This window comes from Rattus norvegicus, chromosome 9 (genome assembly GCF_021556685.1).
Source record: "Rattus norvegicus strain SHRSP/BbbUtx chromosome 9, alternate assembly SHRSP_T2T, whole genome shotgun sequence".
In the NCBI taxonomy this organism is placed as follows: Eukaryota; Metazoa; Chordata; class Mammalia; order Rodentia; family Muridae; genus Rattus; species Rattus norvegicus.
This window is the reverse complement of record NC_141542.1, coordinates 103,396,190-103,421,929: the sequence shown is the minus strand read 5'-3', so window position 1 is coordinate 103,421,929 and position 25,740 is coordinate 103,396,190. Positions and strand designations below refer to the sequence as shown.

The 25,740-nt window shown below is 48.3% G+C and overlaps 1 protein-coding gene and 1 long non-coding RNA gene across 3 annotated transcripts in view; one reads left to right on the top strand and one right to left on the bottom strand.

Annotated features, from left to right (window-relative positions):
• The window catches only part of Inpp5d (inositol polyphosphate-5-phosphatase D), a 105,064-nt gene extending 96,017 nt beyond the window's left edge, over positions 1-9,047 (bottom strand). The window contains 1 exon segment of one of the 2 annotated variants that reach the window (NM_019311.2): positions 8,715-9,047. In NM_019311.2, coding sequence (NP_062184.2) covers positions 8,715-8,857 — 143 coding nt within the window. In that variant the 5' untranslated portion in view covers positions 8,858-9,047. 2 annotated transcript variants of the gene reach the window in all.
• Positions 8,840-13,582, top strand: LOC120094737 (uncharacterized). The gene is made up of 3 exons (XR_015629727.1): positions 8,840-9,514; positions 10,311-10,500; positions 13,404-13,582. It is a non-coding gene; the product is annotated as an uncharacterized LOC120094737 (long non-coding RNA).
• The last annotated feature ends 12,158 nt before the right edge of the window (positions 13,583-25,740 follow it).

The following is a 25,740-nucleotide window of genomic DNA, read 5'->3' as shown; positions in this document are numbered from 1 at the left end:
ACCTGGGAAAACACTTGAATATAAGAGATAAAAATCCCAAAACATTTTGAAAAATTATGCTTATGTCTTTATTATGATAGTGATGGGGGATATTCTTGGACAGATAAACAACCAGGAAAAAATTTAGTACATGGCAGACAAAGGATTCATGGAGGGAAAAAGCATAAGTCATTTAATAAAAGGTTGGGGAAAGACAGTTCCTTGAGAAAAATGCACACAAATCTTTATCATTTGTCATCTACTAAATCCAATAAAATTTAACTTTCAATGTGAACAATAAAACATATGGAAATAACAGCCATGGCTGTTGAGTTTGTCCATATCATGATACATGATACCGATACACACATAAACACATGCAACAATTCTACACACACATCCTTTCAACCCTGGTTTTCAGATAATGAGGCTGGGGCCCGGGGTAATTTGATAAACTGCTGGAGGTTCCTCCCTTAACAACAAGTTAATGAGCTACAAAGACCCAGTCTTAACTTTTACGAGTAGATTATCCTTCATGCAGAAGGAGCCTCTATGTTGGAAATCCAAGGATGAAGTCCCAGAAGAAAACAGAGTGATAGACATTTTTTCAAACATTTACGACTATCCCATGTCAGAGAATATAAAGCAGAATTAAAGGCAGACCATCATGAAGATGTATTTGCGACACACATGACATATATATATATATATATGTATATATATACATATATATATGTATATATATATACACATGCATCACACAGGCAGAGGACACAGCTTGCAGCATTCCTTGGTACTGGGGATTGAACCTAGGACCTCATGCATACTAGGCGAGCACTTAACCACTGGACTATATCTCCAGCCCCATTCTGCCTCCTATTGAGACAAGCCCTCATTATCTAGTCCATGGTGGCCTCGAACTCATCACAATTCTTCCCAAGCTACAAATAGTTTTAATTGAAGATAAGAAGCTAAGAGAATAGAGGATCATCCGCAAAAGGAATGGCCAGCCTCTCAAACAAGATCAGCAAACAAAAGCAAATCAAAATGATCACAGGTGACCTTTCACCTTATGAGTCTAATTTTCTTAAAAGTGACAATATGTAGAGTAGGACATTGAAAGGAGGTGGGCATTCTCTCATGCTGCTTGCCCAAAGCACACATTAAGTCAAAATTTCTGGAAAGCGATTTACTATTCTGTATCCACAGTCTTTGGAGAAGGTTCCTTCCTGCTACACTGGGGATTTGTAACCAGTAACATATGTAACAATTCTGCTGGAAGACCTTCCTTGCTGCTGCTACACTTACAGCAAGATTGCTGGTAATTTAAATGCCAGTCAAAGAATCATTCCCCAAAGCATGAAACATCCTGGAGGAGAGAAACCTATGCTTCCAGCATGAGTGATATTTAGGAAAAAATTCTAACTAGGCAGGAAAAGTTGATATCGCTGGAAACCCCAGACCACAATGAAAGGTGATGTGTGTGTATGTACATATATGTCTATGTGTGTGTGTGTGTATATGTGAATACACATGTGTATGTGTGTAAATATATGCATATATGTATGTACATGTGTTATATATGTGCACATATGCATGCATATGTGCATATACATGTGTGTATATACGTGCACGTATACGTACATATATGTTTATATGTGCATATATACATGTGTGTATATACATGCATGCATATGTACATATGTGTTTATATATGTGTGTATATGCATGTATGTGTATATGTGTATATGTGTATTATGGGATGAAAATGGGAATGAGAAGAAACATCAACAAATTAACATGGCTTGTGCCAGTCTCTCAGTGATTGGGTGATGATCCATTGTTTATTTTACACTCTTCATTTTATGCTTAACTCATTGTAGGGATTAAGTTGAGACAGGGCTTCACTGTGTAGCCTGGGAGGCTGGCCTGGAACTTTCAGTAATCTTCCGGCCTCAGCTTTCTGAGTGTGCAGCCATATGTGTGTTCCATTAAACACAGCCAATGCCACAGCCAATACCACCATTAACCTGACAGAAAACTTTGCTGTTTCTCATCAGGTCTGTCCACCCCTACACTGGCTACTCCAGCTGCAGGGCCACGTGAGCACTCTCTTTCCACAGAGGTTCCGTTGGCCAGACCTCCACAGGTATTTCAATTGTCAAGTAAACCCAAACTGATGGGTTCTGGTACATGCTAACGGTATGTCCCCACGAATGTGTATGAGGACACATGTATACATACATAAATTCACGAGTACGAATCAGAGGACAATCTTGAGTGTCCTCCTTCAGGTACCCTCTAGGTCTGTTGTTGTTGTTGTTGTTGTTGTTGTTGTTGCTGTCTGAGACATGGTCTGAGACTCATTAATTCAACTAGTTTGGCTGGGCAGTGAACCCCTGGGATCCTCCTGTCTCCACCTTCCTAGAACTGGGATTCCAAACATGCACCATGTGGGTTGACTTTCTTGCAAGGCAAACGTGCTACCCACTGAGCCATCTTTCTAGCCCAGTAAGATGGGTTTCTAAGTAACAGGGACACAAAGAGCATGGGCACGAGGTTCAGTGGCAACTCTACAAGACGGCAAATCTGTAGCATTTGTAATCAATCTGACCCCAAACATCCACAAGCTCTTCTTTCCACTTCCATCTCCCTCTGTCCCAAAGGGCAAATGCCCACCACAGTTACCAATATGGGGCTCCCTCCCAGAAAACATTCTGTGCTGTGTCTAGCTTTTTAGTCACCTGAGGACTTCATCCCTTTGGCACCTCTTTACTAAGTTAGGGCTAGGGTCAAGAGGTCATAGGGGTCAGGCTCTCTTCTAGAATTCATCTTTATCCCCCCCCCAGTCTTCTAGGCATTCCTTTCTGTGCCCAGGCCCCTCCCTCCCCAGGCTTCCAGGCTGTCAACCCCAGTGGTTCAGCAGCCACCAGACACTCTTGCGTCATTGAAGTCCTCTTCCTGCCTCAATCACTTTGAGCACTTCCTCTGTGGAGGCCCCACATGACAGCTCCGTGTCTCCCAGAGGCCTCCAGGAAGTCCCGGAAGTGACACTGTCACAGCTCTCCTCTCTTGTCATGGAAATTTCTTCACAGATGGGTCTTCTGCTTCTGAGATATCACTGGTTGTTTTCAACTAAAAACTAATGGCCAGTTGTATTTTTACATATGCAAAGCACCTAGCAGTGTACAGTGGCCTGTCTCAGGCTAGGCTATGGGATATCCACATTATGCCCATTTTCCTATCTTATCCTTGAAATGATATAGCTATTTCAATGTGCAAAGACTGTACAGTCTCCAAATAAGGCATACAAATGACCCACTAGTATTATTAGCATTAGGGCTACAAACTAGAACCAGTTAGATGCTGTGCTGTTCTGCAGCCCCTAAGCTAGGTAGAATAGAAAGACAGCCAGATGTTGTGGTGAATACATTTAGGAAATGAAGACCGGAGGATCGGGAGTTCAAAGCCAATAGGGAGTTCAAGGCTGGTCTAGGCTATGTAAAACCATAGCTCACAAACACAAAGTGAGGGGTTGGGGAGAGAACTGCTGATAAAGGGCTGCTTCCCTTGTAAGCATAAGACCCTGAATCTGATGCCCTTTACTGTACATTAAAAAGCAACCGACCACCACTAACAACAAACTGGGTTTGGTGTCTCTCTTGCCAGCCCACCTAACCTACATAAGTTCCAGGGCACTGAGAGCCTCTGTCTTAAATAAAGAAGCCAAAAAGCTGAGGCCAGTGAGATAGCTCAGAGGGTAAGGGTACTTGCCATTAAGTCTGACTATCTGAGTTCAGTCCCTGGGACCCACATGGTAGGAGAGAACCAACTCTTGAAGTTGTTCTTTGACTGAAACACACACATAATGTGCAAATACATATATGCACCTACACACACACACACACACACACACACACCAGATAATAACTAGTAGAGAAACTGGATCATCACAATAGCTGGTTAGCTGAGCCCAAGAGTTCAGCAGTTCCTCAAAATGCTAACATCACCACGTGACCCAGCCCTGCCTGTCACTACCCAAGACTACTGCAAACAGACATCCACACAAAGCTGACGACCGCTCACAGCAACTATTCACAACAGTCAAAGTGTAAAAACAGTGCAAAAGTCATTCAACCGCGGAATGTGGTGTCCATACAATGGGCTGTCAAAAGATAGATGTCTGCTATAGTTTACATGAGCTGGAAGGCATTATTCCAAGCGGACAAATCCAGACAACAAAAGCTATACACCATATAATTTCACACACACAAAATGCACAAGCCAGGCAAATCCTTAGAGACAGAAACTAGACTGGCTTTTCCCAGAGGTCAGAAGTAAGAAGAGTGGTGAGCGCTGCTCATGTGTAGTGTGTGTGTGTGTGTGTGTGTGTGTGTGTGTGTGTGTGTGTGTGTGTTTCTTCTGGGAATAATGAGAACACTCTGAAATCAGACAGTGGTGTTGGTCGCATGACTATGTGACTGTTACTAAGGATCACTGAACTATAAACTAGAATGTGGATGGGTGACTTTACGGTGTGTGCATTAACCTCGGCTGAAGCACTGTAAGCCAGTGCACTGGATTGGCCAACCTCACTCTGGACCTGGGGTTCTGGGTGTCTTGCCGACATGACATAAGAGATTCTAGGCAGCTCTAGAGTCAGGACTACATGGCCTGGCATGAATTGGGGAACGGTAGGAGAGTTCTTGTTCCATCTCTGTGGCAGGGAGGTGAGAGCCTCGTGTTCCAGAGAGGTGGGATTGTTAGGAAGTGCTAATGGCCTTGCACAGGTAAATTTAACCCATGAGGTAGGCAGAGTTGAAAAATGCACCTAAGCCAGTGTCTACCCTGTACCTGGGAAGATAGCACCAGGGTGCTGGGCACAGGCAGAAATAGTCACTCAGTCACTTCCACAAATGACACAATAGGTCTTAAATAGGCCTTCCTGAGTTCAGCGTTCCCTCCTGGTCTTGGACACAGGTCTTCAAGAGCATCATCCTCAGACAAAGGCCTTTTCTCATGTCAAGGAGACATCAGGAGCCCATAGGCCTTGAGCTCTGGCTTCTGCCTATGTAGGCTATTCCCTCATTTGCCTTCGATGCCAGATATGGAAAATAATACCACACTGCGTTTGCACACAAGTCACTATCACTCTGTGGAAACCTCACAGGCATTTTCAGAGGAGGTTGGGGGAGGGGAGATAACATCACACCCAGTCTATGCCCTGACCCCTCTCCTAGGCATTTCCACCCTCACCAGCTCCTTCTCCACAGTTTTCTTTCCACCGAAGAACAAGTGTGATCCAGTCGTAACCCTGCTCTCTGCTAGTATAAAACCATGGCCTCTTTTATCACCCTGCCAGGATTGATGCCTGCTCTTCAACCAGTGGCTGATCACATGATTTCTTTCAAAAGACTAGAATGCCTTCTCTGAGGGCAGTTTTGGTTGTAAATGCACCAGGCCTGTTCTCTTTTCTTTTTGCACTGTCAGAGCTACCAAACCCAGGGCTCATGGCACTCTATCCTTGGGATGGAGCCTTACTCCACCACCAGGCCTGGGTGCACTATGGAAGGCCACTTGCTGAGGGAATCCCTCACACATCGTGCTGGACCAAAGGTTGGACCCTGCAAGGGAGAAAGCCAAATCACCCCAGAGTAGTTCAGGGGAAATGCCACTCACATAGACAGGAGCCAATTTGACCTAGTTGAATCTGGGCTCTGTCTAAGCCTGGTCATCATTTTTAGAAAGAGCAGGTCATTCCCAAGTGCTGGGTCATCATTCAAATTCTTCCTGTGCAGGGTCAGGAAAAAGAAGCTACCTGGATAACCCACAGACCCTGCCTCTGCTGAGCTACCCTCAGAAGCGTTATCTTCTCTGTAACACACAGTACCAGGGAGATGCGCTGTCTCTGCTCACGAGCCTCATAAGCCTCTAAAAAGTTCTCCATCTACCCGGCCAAGAACCCACACAGGGTACATAGGCTCCCTGGTAGCTGACTCACCATGGAGAAACTGAGTAGAAATGAGTGAAGGTGACACAGGCCCCACCCAAAAGGGCACACAATCCCTTTCAAGGAAGGTAGACCAGAACTCCAATCATACTAACAAGGTCTCCCCAGGCCCCAGTGTGATTCTAGGCTCTCCTAAACCAAGGCTCTCTGAGTGGTGACTGAAAAGAAATAAAAACCTTCTTGCTAAGGGACAGGATTGATCTCTCTCAAGGAAACAAAGGTCAGGGTGTGGGGTGAATGTGCACTCCTCTGTCACGTGGGTGGTACTGAATTGCAACCTTGTCTTTAAGCATTTACCTCCATCTCCCTGTTATGCCTAGTCAAATCTCAGACCAGGAAGGTCCTCTTCACAATGCTTCGTTCTTCCCAGAGTGCCAACCAAACCCAACAGAGGCACGGTGCCTCTGATGCCGTTCCTTCAGTCACAAGAAGGGACAAGTGAAGCCCCAGCAGCAGGGTCACTAAGTTTCTGACCCACAGCTGTGTGACCCGGAGTCTACACAGACTGGTTGGTGTCCAGCAAGACAGCACACGTGCCAAATCTATATCACTCCTGAAACTGAAGAAAACTCATCTGTCCTGTATCCCACCCACCCCATCCCCCATCTCTCCTTTGCAGCCCCTTCTCTGGCCTCTACCTTGTTGCTGTCCTGAAACTGCTGACTTGATCTTCTCTGGTAGGAGTGTGGACTCTGGCCGGGGCAGATGGTGAGGAGGCAGGAATGAGGTGGGCTAGGTTCCCTCATCCACAGGGAACAGGGGAATGTGAAGGATGTGAAGTTTGTTTTTTCAGGAAGGTAAGTCTCTTTGCATTAAAGGGCTGGCCTCTAACCATTTTTCAAATTAAAAAGTATTCTTTTCCTGATTTTTTTTGGGGGGGGGGCAGTTTTATACCATACACCGAGGTTGCGGTAGTTACTCCTTTAATTTGAAAAATCTCTGTATCATCTTTGCTTTGCAGGGACTTAAGTCAGCTGAGGCAGGGGAGAGAGGTGAAGAGGAAAGGCAAGGTCCAGTTCTGTCTGCCTGAAGGTCCTCCCAGACCCCTTGGCCTTGGCTCAGGCTCCTTCTGCTCCGACTCCAGCCTTCCAGAGGCTGCTGGCTTAGCATAAGAGAACCCATGCGTGTGTCGTGTGTTTGTAACCAGTGCACACAACAGTCTCTCAGCCCATAGCCAACTCCCAACAAAATTGCCCTTGGCCCAAATCCCACTGGGGCAGAAAAATGTCACTGGGTTAGTGGAATCAGGCTGAGCTTGTGACACACTGAAAAGTACCTTCCTGCCCTCTTTCCTTTTAGGGCCCCTCACTGGTAGATTCCCCAAGGGAGAGGGCTTTGGGGTGGTCCAGGCCACCTGCAGTGCTTGTCCTGAAACACGCTGGTGGGTGTGCAGGAAGCTGGCTGCTAACTCCACCAGCCCAAGATGCTCAGCCAGCCGTGAACCTGTACTGGCTTCTAGGGCTTCTGCCCCCCACCCCCAACTCTGTAAACACCCTAGCTCGTCTGTTTCCACCCAAGTCCACTGGCATGCCCAGCTTGATGGTGGTAGGAGGTAGGCAGCACAAGCTGGTGGTCTCTGGGCGCAAACGACCTTATCCTCTGCATAACCTGTCTGAGCCTCATGGTCCTTATCTGCTGGTCTAGGTGTTCATAGAACCCACACTCCTGGCTCTCTTGAAGATGAAACCAGCCAGCAAATGCCTAGCACAGCAGGTCCCAACATGAGTCAGAGCGCAGAGCAGTCTGTGGTCAGTCACCCACTTCCCTCCTGCATGAAGATACGGGGGCCCTAGCTGCTCTGAAAGATCTTTCTCAGTCCAGGGACAATCTATCAGATGCTACCTGTGCTGTTCAAGTAGACACACCCTTCCTGACTGTGTTCCTGCCCTGCTCCAGCCTGAAGCCGGGACAGGGTCAGACCACAGGGCTAGAGGGGCGACAACCTTCCTCAGACTCTAGACGAATGGAGTGTTAAAAAGGAACCTTCAGCGAGTGGCTGTTTCCTCTGTTGTTAGGATAACCAGCACATTCAGCAACATCTTCACGCTGGGCTGTGGGGGGAACCCATGGAGGGAGAGACTCAGATAGGGACATAGCTGAGTGCAAGGGGAGGGACAGAGACCTACTCACAGAGCAGCTCTGTGGCTTCCTGTGTCCTTGCAGCCTAGAATAAAACGCCTGCATGAGGAGTCCTTTCCTGATTAAATGCACCCCAGATTCAGCTCCCCCAAATAGAATTAGCTCCAAGACCAGAGCAGGGTGGAGGAAGGGAATCCCTTTTGTCAGTGTTGCCTTTCACTGAGTCCCCCAACCGACGTTTGAGCTGACCAAGATGCTTTCCAATGCGCCCTCCACCAGAGAGGCCCGAGTTTTTTCCTGGCTCAAAGTGAGGATCACTGCTCCTGCTACTGGAGCTCAGGGAGGCCCCTGGCACCACAGGTCATGGAGGGCTATAGTGTGGTGGAGGCCCGGAGTCATTCAGAGAGTCCTAGCACCACACAAGCCTGTCATGACACAGGGTCCCTGAACTCCAACGCCAAGGTCCAAAGTGGGCCTCAGATGCCACCCCTACCTCCACCCTCCCGACAGGATAACAGAGTACCAGTCAGGTCCCACCATCCTGTGACATAAAACTAACTCAAACCCCCATTATAGGGGTTCCCTTTTGGATCCACCCCTCGAGGGTCCCTGGATCTGACAGTTGGGAGGAAATGAGGGTACTCACAGCACGCAGAGCGCGTAGGCCCGGGGGATGGACTCGCTGGCACGCACAAGGAAGCTCCCGTCCTTGCCAGCTCTGGAAAGTAGCTCCTCTGCCTTGGATCGGGTGATGTTGCCATGGTTCCACCCAGGGACCATGGCAGGCATGGGTCTCCTGGGCTGGGTCAGCAGCCACTCCCAGGACGGACACTCCAGCAAAGCAGTTAAGGGCCCTAGGCTGAGACCTGCCGCCTGTGGCCTCTCAGAAGCTGCCTCTGCTGCTACTACCAGCTTAACTGACTGACTTCCTGTTTCAGGCGCTCAGCGAGGGAGAGGAAACTGAGCTGCAGAGAACTTCCTCATTATAGAAACCAAGTTGGGGAAGGGGGGCAATCATCTACCTTCCCACCCAGCCCAACACTGGCTGCCTGCTCCACCCTCTCACTCATTGGCTCTCCATTTCCCCTGAATGGGACTCAACCTCCAGAAGCGTCCATTATCAACAGACGTTCCACATGAGGGAAGCAAAGGCTCTTTTAGTGTCAGGTTTCATGGCTGACTCTTCTCAAGTCTGGCCTAGCATTTATGAATAGGCCAAAGGAATGGCGTTCAGAAACCTTTGCTAATGTCCACAAGGGCGGTTACAGTTTTCCTCAGCAATACCCAGCATACTCGAGATGACGAGCTTCAACTGTCAACTTGGCACAACCTAGGATTGCCCAGGAAGAGTCTCCATGAGGGAATGTCTGCATGGGGTTGGCCTGTGAATACGTCTGTAGGGGCTTGTCTTAATGAAGTTAATTGCTGTCAGAAGACCAAGCTACTGTGAGCAACACTATTCCCCAGCTAAAACAGGCTGGTCTGTCCCCTCTGGACTTCTGCTGGGCACTTGGGGGGACAAGGTCATGGAGGGGCTTACATGTCCCTGTGGTACAAGCTGGGCTCTTTAATGACTTATGTTAGTGAGTTCTGCACTGCAGAAGCCCAAATGACCAGTCATGCTATCCCCTCTGGGGTTAGACATGGCCATATTTGCTCACCCCTTAAAGGTCACCATTTAGTACTGTCTGAGTTCTGCAGGCTCTAAGGTAGCCACTTTCCCTTTGACCCCAAGCTGGGTGACCTCATTTCTCAAACCAAGCCCACCAAGGGAATGTAAGGCAGAAGTGAGAACTGATCACTCCTTCATCTGAACCTTGTCACGTTAGATGTGATAACAGACCTAAGCCAGACACACACACACACACACACACACACACACACACACACACACACACACACACACACGTACTGGAGAGAGCCTGGTCGAGCTTCTTTTCACTCTCAGCCTCAGTTTTCTTTTCTTTAGACTGCAGCCGTATGATTCTGAAAGGAGCTCTGGTCTGTGGAGGACCTGGGAGCTATGCTGATGTCATCCAAGTGGGAGCCTGGGATTTGCAGGGCACAGCCGATGGGAAATCTGAGAGTGGGTACAGTACCTCAGTCAGGTCCTGAGCCAGAGGGAGGGGACATTGTTGCAACAAGAGCTCACGTCCACATCTGGGCTCCGAGGAAGTTAACTCTAAAATGGGCCTGTTATGGAGACCTCTCATGTTCACAGTACCCCATGCACTCCTCTTAGGAAACCTCTATCCAACACATGACTGCATGCATCGTTGAACCCTTCTTTCTTCTTGGACACCTCTGCCAACTTCATCACTGCCCTTGTCCCAGAGCCTCCAGCTCCATCCCCATCACAATCTTAGTCTCTTTGTGCCTTGACCAACTCAACTCTACGTATCTGTCAGCATCCAGGACCATCCCCCCCATAGGTAAGTCCCCTTTGCATCTCTCTGTGTCACTCCTGTTGTGGTTACTCTTGACCGTCAGTTTTATTAGACTAAGAAGCACTCAGGAAATCAGTAAAGCACACCTCTGGGAGTGTCTGCTCCGAGGTAATCAGGTCACAAGGACTGTAACCTAGTGACAGATGGGTCCCTTAATGAATCCACTTCATTACCACTAGATTTACCTTTGTGGTGGTGGTGTTGTTGCTGTTGTTATTTTGAGAAAGCATCTCCCTATGTGGCCCCACTCCCTCTGCAACTTGCTATGCAGATCAGGCTGGCCTTGAACTCTCAGAGACTCCCTGGTCTCTGCCTCCTGGGATTTAAAGGTGCCTGGCTACCTTTGAATTCAATAAGATGGCCTGCTACATAATAACACCCAGAGCACATTCAAGCTTCCCTGACTTCCAAGACCCATCTCTTCTTTACTTCTTCGTTCCCAGTACAGGTGCCCGAGGTATGAGCACAGTCAGTTTCTTTGTCCTCACTAACTTGGAGAAAACATCGCTGATGATGGCGTGTAGAGTCTGGGTAGAGATTATGTTTTTGTAGGCTTTTACCTTCATCAATAATTCAATTGAAATATGCCATAAAATTCACAGAGCATCTAGGATGAAGCAAGGAGCCAGTCGATATTAGGAATAACAGAGAGGAGAGGAATAACAAGCATTCAAAGTCTAATGGGCACACATGAAAAGTCTTCATGGTGCTCTGCTTTATTGCTCCCCAAAGGGCCAGGAGCCATCCCTGGTGCCATCACTGTCTGATACACTGACCTGGCTGACCGTCTCCACTGAGCACCGAGCGTAGCAGCTGCTTTACGCACAGTGCCACAGCTCTGCAGAATCTGAGACCGTGTGGCTTCTGAATTTCCCTAGCGCCATGCCTTTGTCCTAGTGATGTCCACCCTCATGTTGCTGGTCTCCTTGGAACCTGGCTTTCGATGACTCCGCTGACACTGTGCCTTTGCTCTGTTTGACCACAATGCCCAACTTGTCTACACCACACAAGGAAACAATGATAGTTCATTTACCTCTGTACAAGACCGAGGCTTGTTACCTGTTTCAGGCTGGCCTTGAACTCTTACCCTTCTGACTCCACTCCCCAGGTGCTGAGATTTTATTTTCTCGTAATTTTGAATTTACTGTTCTGAATTTTATAATTATGAATGGAGGACAACACATCGCCCAGTCATATTCTCTTGACATTTAAGGTTACAATCACTCCACTCCTATCTGGTGATCCCTTACAAGGATGACTATAGCCCAGCCTTCCATACAGGAGAGCACACACACACACACACACACACACACACACACACACACACACTTTTTGCCAGAAATGTTCACTGCACACCTGGCATGATTTCACATCAACTTGGGGAATGTGGGAACACGGCAGGGGGTGGGAGGGAGAAGGGATGCCGACTGGAGAAGCCCTGTACACTGGAGTGGGCACCGTACATCCAAATGCCCTGCTGTCATTGGAGAGGAAGGCTGCCTGACCCCTGGATGGGAGCCAAAGAGGAGAGAAGTGGCTGTCTGGATCATGTTGGCAGGGACACAGAAGTTAAAGGGCACTTGGCACCACGTCTCCTACACTTGGTACTTAGGGTCACTCAGAGGAATGACCTGCTCCCCACCGGGCTATTTCTGGAAGCCAAGTATAGGTTTATCAGTATGAGTCTCTGTGATCTTTTGGGCAATTGTTTAATCTTTCATACGGGGCAGAAGTCTGGCTAGTACTATCTGAGGGAGAGAGGTAAGGTTAAGACTCACATGGTCGTAGGCCCAGTTAGGGGAGCCCTGCTAACTATGGCTAGTATCTGTGTACTGAAGGGAGGCTTTGACTTCTGGGAAGTCAAGCTAGTGACAGCAACAGGGTGGTCTGGCAGGCCTCTGACTTGGGCACTGGGCCATCTCTAGAGCTCTTGGAGAACAGAGAGAGCTGTGTTGGAAGTGCTAGATCCGAGGGCTGGTGCCAGGCGTCACAGATTCTGTGTCTAAAGCCTCATGAAGGGCAGAGCACAGGCTCAGGCTGGGTCTCTTACTGGAGAAAGCTAAAAGAGAGGTCATTAGTGACATCATCAACCCATCTTCCCAGAGGTCCTTCCACTGGGACAGAATGGACTTCGGGGCTGGAAAGGGGATGTTGTTCGGCAATTACTATTGCATTGATGTATAATAAACATAGATCTCATCATTTTCTTCATTTCTGAGAATTGAACTCTGGGCTTCACTCATGCTAGGTAAGCACTCTACCACTGAGATACCTCCTCAGCCCAAATACGAATCTACGAATCTATCGATACATCTATCGGATGGATAGATGATGGATGGATGGAGAAACGGGAACACACAGGAAGTGGCAGGTGTAGGAATGAGACTTGGTGGGGACAAGAATTAAGGCAGTAGAGGTCACACCACACATGGCCAGACAAACATATATCACTTTTCACATTTCCTCTCCTGTGTCCATCAAACCCCTTTACTGTTTTTCTGGGCTCCCTTGTTACTCCTGGAAAGCCTGGAAATATGGATGCACATCACCGACTTCCTGGAGCCACTACTAAGTGGGGCGCATGGACACTCAGTGTATTACCAAATGCAAAAAGGCCATAATTCTATCGGTCAACTTGACTCACAACAGCACACAGAGATTTGGCCAAATATGACTCCAGATGTCCCTGGGAAGGCATTTTTGAAGGAGAGATTAGCATTTAAATCAGTAGACTTTGAGTAAAGCAGATTATCCTCCCTGGCATGGGTTGGTCTCATCCACAGGCTTGAGGGCTTTGAGAGAGAAAGACTGACGTCCTTCAGATAGGAGGGCTTTTTCCAGCAGAATGCTTTCACATTTTAACTGCAGCATTCTCCTCTGCCTAACAGGTTTGGACTTGCTTGTCTCCTGAGTTCCTGGAGAACCAATATCTATCTGTCTGTCTATCCATCTACCCTTCAATCATCTGTCTGATACAGAGGTTCTCAACCCTCCAATGCTGCGACCCTTTAACACAGTTCCTCATGTTGTGCTGTCCCCAACCATAAAATTGTTTCATTGCCTACTTCATAACTGTAATTTTGTTAGCCAATCATAATTTTGTTACTGACTCTAATGAATCATAATGTAAATATCTGATCCATCTGATAACCAAGATATCTGATATGCAACCCAAAAGGGGCCATGACCCATAGGTTGAAACTGCTGATCTAATCGATATGTATGGGGCCCAAAGTTCAATTACCAGAACTTGAAAAAACTAATTAGATCCATATATACTATATGTTGATACAGTAATACATTGCTTAATAACAATATATTTCAAGAAAGACATAGTCTGACTACCACAAACACCCTAAAGGGTCCTTCCTAGATGAAGTAGCTTGCTACTCATCTGGGCTGTCACCTTGTTTGTTTTGTCCTCGGGTTTGAGGGCCTACGTCCATCACGGTAGGAAGGGTGATTGTCCATGGTTAATGTCCATTGTCAACTTGAGGTGATTTTCTCTGGCACATTCAGGAAACAAACTCTGGGAGTGTCTGTGGGGTTGAGATTCCAGAGAGCTCTAATTGAAGAGGTATCTGAGTTACTCTTCTTTTGCAGTGATGAAATACCATGACTAAGGCAACTTATAAAAGGAAACATTTAATTGGGAGCTTGCTGACAGCTTCAGAGGGTTTGTCCATGATCGTTATGGTGGGGAGCGCGGCAGCAGGCAGACATGGTGCTGCAGCAGTGCCTGAGAGTTTGTATTTGACCCTCAGGCGGGGGGGTGGTTCTTTTGAAATGCCACAGCTCAACCTCAGTGACATTTCCTCCAACAAGGACATATGTCCTAATCCTTCCCCAACAGTTCCAATTACTGGAGACCAAGCACTCAAACATATGAGCCTATGGGGACTTTGCTCATTCAAACCACTATACAGAGAAGACTCTGAATGTGGCCAGTACCATTCCATGTTCTATCATTGTGGTGATTTTGATAGGTTTGCCCTCCACAGATTCATGTGTCTGGATGCTTGGACATAAGGAGTGGCACCATTAAGAGGTATGGCCTTGATGGAGGAAATGTGTTACTATGGGGGTGGACTTTGAGGTCTCCTATGCTCAGGTTCTGCCCAGTGTGGAAGATAGTCTCCTCCTAGCTGTCTTCTCCTGTCTGTCTTTGGATCAAGATGTAGAACTCTCAGCTCCTCCAGCACCCTATCTGCCTGCACAATGCCATGCTTCCCACCATGATAATAATGGACTGAACCTCTGAAACTGTAAACCAGTCCAATTGCCTTTATAAGAGTTGCCTTGGTCACGGTGTCTCTTCATAGCAATGGAACCCTCCAGTCCCAATTGCCTTTGTAAGAGTTGCCTTGGTCATGGTGTCTCTTCATAGCAATGGAACCCTCCAGTCCCAATTGCCTTTATAAGAGTTGCCTTGGTCATGGTGTCTCTTCATAGCAATGGAACCCTAAGGCAATGATCTAAGACAGAATAAAAAGGAGACAATGAATGGAAGCCATCTCTTCTTCCTGTAGAAACAGTGATCACAGGTTCATGGGCCTGCACTCTATGCTATAACCTGTCTCCCACCATAGTGGATTGGATCCTCTCGTGTATGGGCTGAAATAGATCCACCCTCTGTAGGTTTTTAAGTTGCTTTTGCCAGGTGTTTGTCTCATCTTGGGTCCCAGGGGCACAACTCACATCTTTGCCACTGACCCTTTTGCACACTTGGACATCATCAATGGTTTCTTCAATTAGACCATAGGCATGACCTCCTCTTTGTATGTGTTTGCTGGCCATGGAAAGCACTTACAACAACCCTGTCCCATGGCCTAGACATTGGCTCCTCTTGCTGGATGGGGCTCAGAGGTCTTTAAGAGCATTAGGCTCTGGTGACAGGTGCTCATCACCTCCGTACTTCCAGGCCCCACTGCTGGCACCTTCTTTTACCAGCCCAGTCAACTGCAGTCTCCAATAGCCCCCACCCTCCTCAAGCAGGAGACCATGAATCTGGTTCATGTGACGCATAAGGACTGCATTTGAGAAGACAGCTGCCATCTCCCACATCCCTTCCTCTGGAACATCTTCTGACTATTCAGAGGCCACTACCTAGAAGTCCCCATGATCCCTCAAGTGGCTTAAAAGCTTCCTGTCTGCCTTACACTATGTTCAGCCACCCTCCAGGATTCCCCCAGGACCCTTCTTAGTAGTACCTGAAGCTGTGAGGTACTCTCAAAGGGAGAATAGGCAGAGATACAGGGGTGAATGAATGCATGTGTGTTATTTCTCAGATATTCGAAGCAAGAATCCGAGCTTCTGAAAGGGTCCTGACAGTTTGGAGGGCCCAGAAGAAAGGTCTAGAATGTGCCAGTCTCAAGGACTCTTATGGAGGAAGATCCAGGTGTGTGTGTGTGTGTGTGTGTGTGTGTGTGTGTGTGTGTGTGTGTGTGTAAGTAGTGCACACGTGCAGCTGCACCTTCTATGAAGTGTGGTTTCCCTAGGCTTTAGGACAGGAGGCAGGCAGAGCTCAGGTCTGGAGAGATGTGATGTCCCTGAGTGGGAGCAAAGTGACATTTTCTGTTCTAATGTAGTGAAGTGGGTGAAACCCCAGTATGTCTTGTTTTCTTTTGTCTGTTTAATTGAGACACTGTCTCTATGTGTAGCTGACCTGGAACTCACGATGTGCCCAGGCTGGCCTTGAACTCACAATAATCCTCCTGCACTGGTCTCCCAAGGGCCGAGATTCCAGATGAGTGGAGCCCAGTTATTATTTAAATGTACAGTAGATGTTACCGTCTTAGGAATAGGATGGGGGACTAGTTTGTGAGAGAAGATTGCACTGGGTAGCCCAGGCTGACCTTAAAATTGTGGCTATCCTCCAGCCTTAGCTTCCTGAATGCTGGGATTCCAGGCTTGAGGTACCACACCCAGAGAGACCCCATTCTAAAATGAGGTCTTCCCTCTTCCTGTCTTCCACTCAACAATGCTTTTTGGTATAACATTACAAAACATGTTTAAAAATGTATCTCAAAACCTCTTCAATTTTATAATAAGATGATTTAAAACAAATGCATTGCATGGCAACATAAAACCCCTCTCTTATGTTTTTACTTGGAAGTTGTGGGGTTTGCTTTTTTATTTGTTTGTTTGTATTTTTAAGAAAATCGGGTAAAATGAACACATTAACTTAGGAGTCCACAGGATCAGGATTATCAGTATGTTCTATCAGCTCCCACATCTTGTCCGCATGTCAGCATTCTGGGCAGGGACAGCCTGGAGCCTGGTCGTCTGCTCAGAAACACCTGCAGGAGCTCCTCAGGGCCAACCTTGTCCACCACCTGCTACAGGTGTCCACTGCCCTGCTGAGTGTTGAAACCTTTTCATGTCGATAAAACTCCTTTGAAGTCATGGATGATGCTCTCGGTGCTTCTAGATGGCATTCATTACATTCCTTGGTGACATTCCTCAAGCCTGAGCAAGGTTCTCGATATGATCATAGAGGCTGCAAACCTAGAACAGTGTCAGGGTCTGGCCAGCGTCCTCCTCCTGAAAGGGGTGGTGCTTGCCAGCCAGTACTTCTCCTCCTCTCTGGCTCACCAAGTTACTTGGGACTCCTTACGCTCCTGTAGGGCACTGACAGTGTGTGCTTGTTAATATACTGGAAGGCTCCGAGGCACTCCTCTGGCCAGAACTCAGAGGATCCAACTGGAAGCTCACCATGTTACCCCTAAGTAAGCCACCTCTCCTGTCCGTAAAAACCCGTAGACTTTGCATTGACTCGGCCTCTTAGCAATGGAAAGTTCTTTCACACATCCGTCCCACAGCAGGGACGTTCACCCACATTCAACATTTGCTCTGGTCAGTAAATGCTGTTTCCTCCACAAGCGGCTGATGCAGAACTCCCCATGGTTCTTCAACTGCTGAAATACCCTTATGTGGTGTGTGACAGTGTGTGTGTGGCGCAGTCACCAATGACGCCCTGTCAGGGGTCTCCTAACGTGATGATAAGACTTTAAAAAATCCTTACTTCTGGTGATGTCATGGGCATTCTCAGAGTGTAGGCTGGTGTTCCATTCATTTGTGTGGGGCGAGGCCAGTTGCAGCAAACCCACTGCACAGCAGGGCGTGTAAAAGCAGGCCAATACAGGCATATACAGAACAACATATTTATTTGTCTTCAGTCTTTCTATATAGCCCAGGCTGGCTTCAAGCATGAGACTCTCCTGCCTCAGTCAGTCTCCTAAGTGCTGGCATTCCAGGTATGGAGCAAGAATTGTATAAAGATGAAGAATATTATATAATAATAAACAGCTATGCTACAGGCATTGTTGTTATCGCACTGTGCTTTTAACCAATATTTTGTGCTGTCCCCTACTTTTAAAAAGGCTTCACTGTAGTACAGCGAGCCAGCATCTTGGTGACATCATTTTCGCCTGTGCCTGACTCAATCTTGCATTAGTCTGCCCGTGTGACCCCCAGGGCATCAGGGAAACGTTACACAGCTGACGTGCACGGCAGGCCACGCTCTCTAGATCCGTGAAACTTCCGTTGCACCCTAGGACTGCATTAACTTCTTCCAAGTCAGAGGTCAAGGATATTCATGAGGAGGACGGCAGCCCTGGTGGTGAGGTGGGAAGGCTCTCGTCCCCTCTGGCCCCTTGGCTCTTTCCTAGTATCCACTACCTGTACCCATCTCTCTCTCCACCCAATCTTCTCTCTGCTCCTCCCGCCCCCACATCCCCTCTAAGTTGCCTCTGTCAGGGCACTGTGCTATTGGCCTATCTCCCTTCTCAGTTCCACCTGCATTTCTGCTCCTGGACCCCATCCTCGGGGCAGTCTCTGCAAGCGTTGGGCTTCAGCAGACACAGTTTCCTTCAAGCTTGCAAAGTCCATTGCAGCTGGGCTTAGAGCACTTGGATGGCATCCTGGAACAGGCTTACCTTAAGGATGGGATGACAGGGCCTCAGTTCATCCTGTCTCCCCTCTCTAAACTCTGAAAACCCTATTGCAGCAGTCCGGATCAGACCCACAATTATACACAGGAGCAGAGTCTGAAGCCAAGCCTTGTAACATTCAGCCCGTCTGAATCTCACTTCACCTCAGGAAAGTGGAGAGGGCATCTCTGCTGAAGAGAGGCTGTGAAGCATGGGTGTTGTTCAGGAGAAGACAGATATCCTGTGTGATCCAAATGACCAGTGCCTGGAGGACAGGAACTTGGTCAGCACAGGTTTAGGAAGGCTCCAGGGGTAGCCAGCATCACTGAGAATCACCTCTGGTTAACAACCCTGCTTTGAAAGAAGACTACATCTGACAAGTACACACTTTACCCTAGCTTCTAAACCCTAGGTTAGGGCCTGAACCTTGTAGTTTCCACCACCAGGGGGAACCTCGACCTCTGGCCTCCCCGAGCCTAAACAGTATTCAGGTGTCCGTCCTAAACCAGCAGGTCACTTTTCCAATAAAGCCAGCAACAGAAACAGACTCCGTTTCCCAAGAGGACAAGGACTATTGCTCCATGACATGCTTGAAGCCGGGAAACCTGGCTGTGAACAGCTCCCCGAGGGTGACAGAAAACCAGGCAGGACATGATCTGGGTGGAATCAACTGGGTAGGGAGAAATGAGTAGGAACTGGAGCTTGTGTCCAGACTCTTAGGGACAAGGCAGGATAGTGATGATACAGAAAAATGTTCTGAAGACGCTCAACCTGGCGGCAGATTCCTAAGGCTTCTTTTCTCCCACCCCTGGACTCCATTCCGAGTCAAGCCCCACACCAGAGGGTCAGCCCACCACAGTTGCCAGGCTAGGCACCGTGCCACTCCTGGACCTTCTCCAACCTGTGTTCTGGCCCCCCAGCACTTCCCAAGCGTGAATCACGACAACCTCCATTGGCAGGGCCCGCGCTTCCTAAACGCCTTTTCTGCCAACAGCTATCTGCTTTCTGTGCCGATTACCAGTCAGCTGCTTCCAGCTTCAGACTTTTTACCTCTTCCTCTTTGCTTCCTCAGCCAGAAGCTATCTTCACTAATCTGCCAAAACCCCTCACTGTGGGTTCCAGAATCTTCTCCCCAGCCCGTCTTCCTCCAATGCCACCCACCCTACCCTCAGCAGACTTTGAGTTTCCGGGGTTACACCCTGATTAGTTGATTAGCAATCCCAAACTTCTCAAAAAAAAAAAAAAAGTTTCTGAAATGGCTCTCCACTCTGGTATGGCCTGCAACAGCTTCAACCTGAACCATAAGCCTTTTCGGACACCTGCCTGAATGCTGTCCATCTTCTTAGTCCCACCCCCTGAGCCTCTACCATAAGCCACGCCTTTAGAGCGCTTGCCTTGCTGCCTTACAGGCTCCTCTCCTCTCTTCACCACCACGCTGGCAAATTGTGGCCACTTGTCTTAGCTCAAGCCCCACAACAAAAATATCATGGACGGTGACCTCAACAACTCAACAACAGGTATTCATTTCTTGTCATTCTAGAGGGTGGACATCCACAATCAAGATGCTGACATGGCTGCTTCTGGGGAGGGCTGTCTTCCTGATTGGCAGATGGCTGCCTTCCTTTCCTTTCAACCTACCACCTTTCTGACTTCATTTGATTCCAGTTGCTACTTAAAAGCGCCGTCTCCATGGAGCGTCACTTGGGGAGTCATCGCAATTCACCCCATAACAATACTTGGAATGTAGCAATGCGTTGCCTCTAGGTACAAGCACTGCACTAAAATTTGTGTCTCAGTTGCCTTGCCCAGGCCGCATACTCCTTTGGGCAGATATAACCTTCATTTTCATGCTTGAGAAAGTGAGAACCAGAGAGATTAACTAGCCAGCAAATTAGCACTGTGTGCTGCAAGCCTTAAATTAGATAATCAGGACTTTACTTCTAGACTCCGAGATTCCTTACCTCAGAGGCTTCATTCTCCCAGAATCCTCTCCTGTCTACAAGCTTCCAAATCCCCCATAGCTCAGACTATTATATCCTGTGACTTCAAAGACTTAGAAAGCTACTGCTGTCTCTCTTAGCTATTTCTTTCCCTTCCAGGGGCCAGGCAGGAGTTCCATTTATCTGGGCTTCAGTCTTACATCTCTGCCTGAAATATTCCAGCCAGACTCCCTGAACTGACTACAGGCCACTCCAGAGAAACAGCCCACCAGGCAGCCCAGCCCCAGAACAACCCATGTTATGTGTCCAAGCAGTGTGGTAGCCAGGGCTTCCTAGACCTCTGCTGAGCACCAAATCTCTCTCTTCCCCAGCTTGTCTTTATGTTCCTCTGGCCAGCTCATTTCCCGAATCATCAGACTTTTAAATTCTCCACCTCACTGCACACAGAGAGCCGGTCTCCCAGGCCATCTATGTCTGCCTTCTTCCCTGCCTGCTCTGTTCCTCCAAGGTTCCCTCACTACCAAGTTGGGACTGGCTCCCAAATCTCTCATGGTCCCGGCTTTTCTCTCCTCTTCCCCACCCACTCATCCCCTTCATTTTATGAGCAAGCCTACAGTGTCTCCTATGCGTAAAACCCCTCCCTGCCACAGATTCTCAGCCTTGGCTGTAAATATGAAAGGCTCCCAGCCATTCCAGCTCAATAAAAACCTGCAGGGCAGAGCCTGGGTTTCCCCCTGGGGTCAACAGCATAGCTTTTTGCTTTACCATCACCCCATTTCTTAGCTTAGCTGACTACACTTTGGGTCTAATTGTCCTCACTGGGTGGCTGTTACAATGTAATCACTTCCTACCCAGACCTGCCTTACCCTCTCCTATGGTCTGACCCAGAACCAAAAACTTCTCGCCCACCTGGTGGCTCTCCTCTAACCCACTCTGTCACACACGGCCTAGCCTCAAGGCTCCCTCGGCACTGTTTTCCTCTCTGACCAGGGTCTTCTCCATGATCTTGGGTACTTGAGAGTTTCTCCAGTCCCACACCCTGCAGGGATACCTTCTCTGCCTGGAGCCTGCAAATCCCTGTTCCTAGCCAGACCTCATTCTAAGCTCCCTCCCACGCACCTTCCCTCCTGCCTGCCTTTGCAGATAATCCCAGAGGCACTTACACCCCACTCATGTGAAATCTCCCATCTTCACTCGAAAACCTGTTCTTCCCCGGACACCACCTATCCAGATTGTTGCTACCAAGCTGGCTTCTCCCAAGCCGGAGGGTGACACCCTCGTTCCCACCTCTTCCCGCCACCCACATCCAATGAGCTTCATAATGCCTTGTGGTTGACTTCCTTCAGGCCCTGCTGCCATCTGCCCTTGTATCACTGTCCCCAGACTATTTCAAGAGGACCTTTTCTGGGCCATTTCCTCAACAGCCCTCTCTTCCCTTGCCCACCAAGACTGTTTTTCTGACATGTGAATCTGACAGAGTGAATCCTTGTCTGTTTGTCTCCATCCTAAGATAAAGGGACAGCTTCCTGCTCACCACACCAAGCTCCCCTTTGCCTCACTCTCCTTTCCTGGCTCTGCCCTTCTGCTCACCCACTCCCAAGCTCCCTCTCCATTCCAGGACCAAGTCAGAACCCTGTCCCCACCCCTACCCCCACTCCTGAACTTGGCAGCCATTGTTTGAGAGCTTGCTTCTAGAAACACATCAGGGAACAAACGCTGAACCTCCTAGAGCATGCTGGGATTTCTCGGGGCCATCTTGTTATGTATCATGATACTTACCCAAGGGCTAACCTTCCTCAGGCCCTTGCCCTGTTCCTATGTGGCCAGGTTAGAAAAAGGCAGACTCAGGAACCTGACCTAGCCTCTCATCAGCCTTTGAGGTCACGAGCAAGAGGCTTCATCCTCTTCTGTCTTAGTCTCTTCCTGGCTACCGGCAGCAGGTTGTTAGGAGAATCAGATCCTGGACCATCAAGGGCCTGAACGCTGCCGCATGACAGTTCTCAGTAGACTCTTCCCTCAGTACAGTGCAAAACATGTAAGTGCAATATGTGTCTGACAGGATGCAAGGAGTAGAAGGCCTGAGATGCCAGTATATGAGAATACAGTTAAAACCACATTCAGAACGTCCCCGGAAGATCTAGAAGAAAGGGAAGTGTTTCTTGTAAGGGAGGAACCTGGGACAGGTGGCATCTGACCCCGAGCTTGGGCATAGGCCTGACTGCCCCACCCACAACCTTCTGGTTGAGGCAATGGCTGGTGTTTGGGATCCTTGGGTTTCTGGTCTAGGGTAAGTTGGGAGGGGCTAAAGGGACCTGACTCAGGCTAGGCTAGGACTAGTGTGACTTCTCAGGTTACCCAGCCTCCCAGGCAACCGTTCCCACCCCAGCCAGATGAACAGAGTCAGGCTGGGTTATTAATACCTGAATATTTAGGACTCTAGGTGTCTGGAACTTTCTATGTTTGTCCACTTTGGATGTTTCACCTAGACTATCCCCTACAAGGAAGAGAACAGGGACTGTGATTTATGACTTCAACAATGAATGAATGATGAAAGCAGCATTTCTAGAAACTTGGGTATTTGAAGGTTTAGTAAGCTGCCAATTACACGACACTGTGGCTCTAGACAAGGAGCTGTGTTTCTCTTTGTGAATGCGTTTCGAGAGCTTGTGGAGGTTTATCTTGACTCAGGAATACCTTTTGGAGGAGATGATTTACAGGAACAATCCCCAATAAAGAACAAGCTATGTCCTCAAAGATACTTCCTCCAGGGTTATTTATAACAAGAAGGCGGGGCGGCTGAGGCATCTAGCCGAAAAGGGGGCAGGAGTCAAGTGATCTCCCTGTGTCTGTTGGCTTCTTCTTACTTTCTGCAGAAGAGCTGCCGGGAGGACATGTTCTATATGTCAAGCAGAAAGAGAAAGTGAAGCAGGATTCTAGTTCAGTTTTGAAATGTGCTCTAGTTTGGGAGGAAGGGGAGAAGTTACTAGGTTAAAGACCAGAAGAAAAATGTGGTCAGTTGAATATTCCCCCCACCCCCTGGTTCTTTTAAATCTCCGAACATTTGGAACTTACTGCAGTACAAAAAAAAAAAATGGCATTTTGGAGAAGCAGCACCTTGCCAAAAGTACAGTCAGCATTCTCACCTCTTCTTTGAGCAGCAGCACATTTGAATACTGGATCCTCCCCCCACCTCCTCACTCATTGCGGGTGAGATGTGATGGGGAGGCAGTATGCTCCCAGATCTGCTTGGCTCTGAGAGTGTGGCCGCCTTCTTAGGCTGTCAGTGAGGAGAAAGGAGTCTGCACCTCAGCCCCTCATACTCTTGGGTCCAGGCATCTGGGCTGAGGAGTCTAGGATTGGGGCCGACTACAGTAGCTGCTTGCTCCCCTTCCAGAGGTAGGGAGATGAGGGAAGGGCAGGGACAGAGCTCAGTGGCCAAGGCAACTCATATATATATTTTAAAAAGCATTTAATTGATGGCTGGCTTACAGTTTCAGAGGCTCAGTCCATTATCGTCATTGTGGAAGTATGGTGGCACTAATGGTGCTGGAGCAATAGCTGAGCACTTTGTATCCTGATCCAGCAGGTAAGCAGGCAGGCATGCTGAGAGAGCCTGGGCCTGCTGTGAGCTTTTTAAAACCTCAATGCCCATCTCCAGTGACACCTCCTCCAACAAGGCCACACCTACTAATCCTTCCAAGAAGTTTGCCAACTGGAGATGGAGCATGCAAATCTATGAGCCTATGGGGACCATTCTTATTCAAACCACCATACTTCTCACCCACCTGCCAAAAGGGTACATCATCAGACGGACACAGTAGGCCTCAAGGCCATGTCCCTCTCTAAAGAGATAACATTTCTTGTCTTGCTGCTATGGCTTTAGCGTTCAGAATCACTGTTGGCAGGTGCTGTGTTGACGGACTTAACACACGGGGAGGCAGAATGTTTGTAACAGCATTACCACATTGAGAAGACCATCCTGTATCTTTTCCTTACAGGACCAGACTGGGTAGCTTCAAAGTGACCACCCAGGAGATGTTGCAATTGGCTCTTCTCCCATGTTTTGCATGGTGACTTCTTGACCCTACACCCCAATGTTTCCAGTGCAGAGGAAGGTCTCTACCAGGAAGGGACCTGGTACGAGTGTCCAGGCAGAAGATTGTTTAGAAGGCATGGCCTTTCATGACATAAGCTGACATGAGAAACTGGTCTCTTCATGATCGAGCAAGTATGCACACATATCTGCATGTGTACAAGTACCTGCACATGTAACTGTATCTGTGTGATTCATTGTGCAGGTTTGTGAATGCTTGTATGCCTGTATATCTGTGTACCTGTGTGCATGAGTATGCATACATACCTATGTATGCAACGTATGTGCTTCTGTGTGCACATCTGTGCATGCCACGTGTCTGTGTGTGCATCTGGGTAGATGTGCATGTGACTATATGTGCACATGTATATAAAATGTGTATGCACATGTGGCTACACATGTGTGGCTTTGGAATGATTAAAACGATCAGGTAAGAAGGCAGAATCTGACCCAGCTAAGATACATCTCATCAAAATACGACTGGCAATCTTTTTCATTTCCTGTCTTAAGTAATTCCGCTGAGTCAGGACTTCACGTCAACACAAGTACCACAGTTTTCACATACCTGGTAAGCCTTTACCCAGTAGCACATGTCTTCCTTTGCAGTGCAGAAGAACAGAAGTCCGAAGTCAGTTCTCTGGGCTAGTGCCCAGGTGTCTTAGAGCCAGGCTCCCCTGGGGCCTTGGGCAGAGTGTCCCCACCCACTTGCCTTTGCATCCCCCGCATCACACTCCCTGACTTCCTCAGCTCTGGCATGGCCTCCATCTTCATAGGTGGTGTGGTATCTCACTTTGAGGACCACACTGCTTTCTCCTCCATGGAATGGCTCTTTGCCTCCTTCTCCCAAGCTCATCTGAGGTTATGCGGGTTCCACTGGCTAACCTAAGATAACCTCCCTGCATTCAGATGAACTCAGTCTGCCAAGTCCCATTGCCATGTAAGGCCACACTGTCCACTCCAAAGGATTAGAAGGGAACGGTAGGCTGTAGGGGTGCCCCATGAGGGCCTACCTCTCCCCCATGCATGGACCTCCCCTCCCCAGTACATGCTCTGGTTGACATAGTCCCTCCCCAGCTCAGAAAGCCTTTCTTAGTAGCTTAAGCTACATCAGAGAGCAATATTGAAGATGGTGTCTAAGACAGGGGGCTTCTCAGGTGTACCTGCTCAGAACTAAGATGGTCAAGACCCAGGGCCATGGAGCCCCCAAACCTGGAGCTCTGGTCCTCCTTGGTCTGTGCTAACACACGTGTTGTTCCTGCTG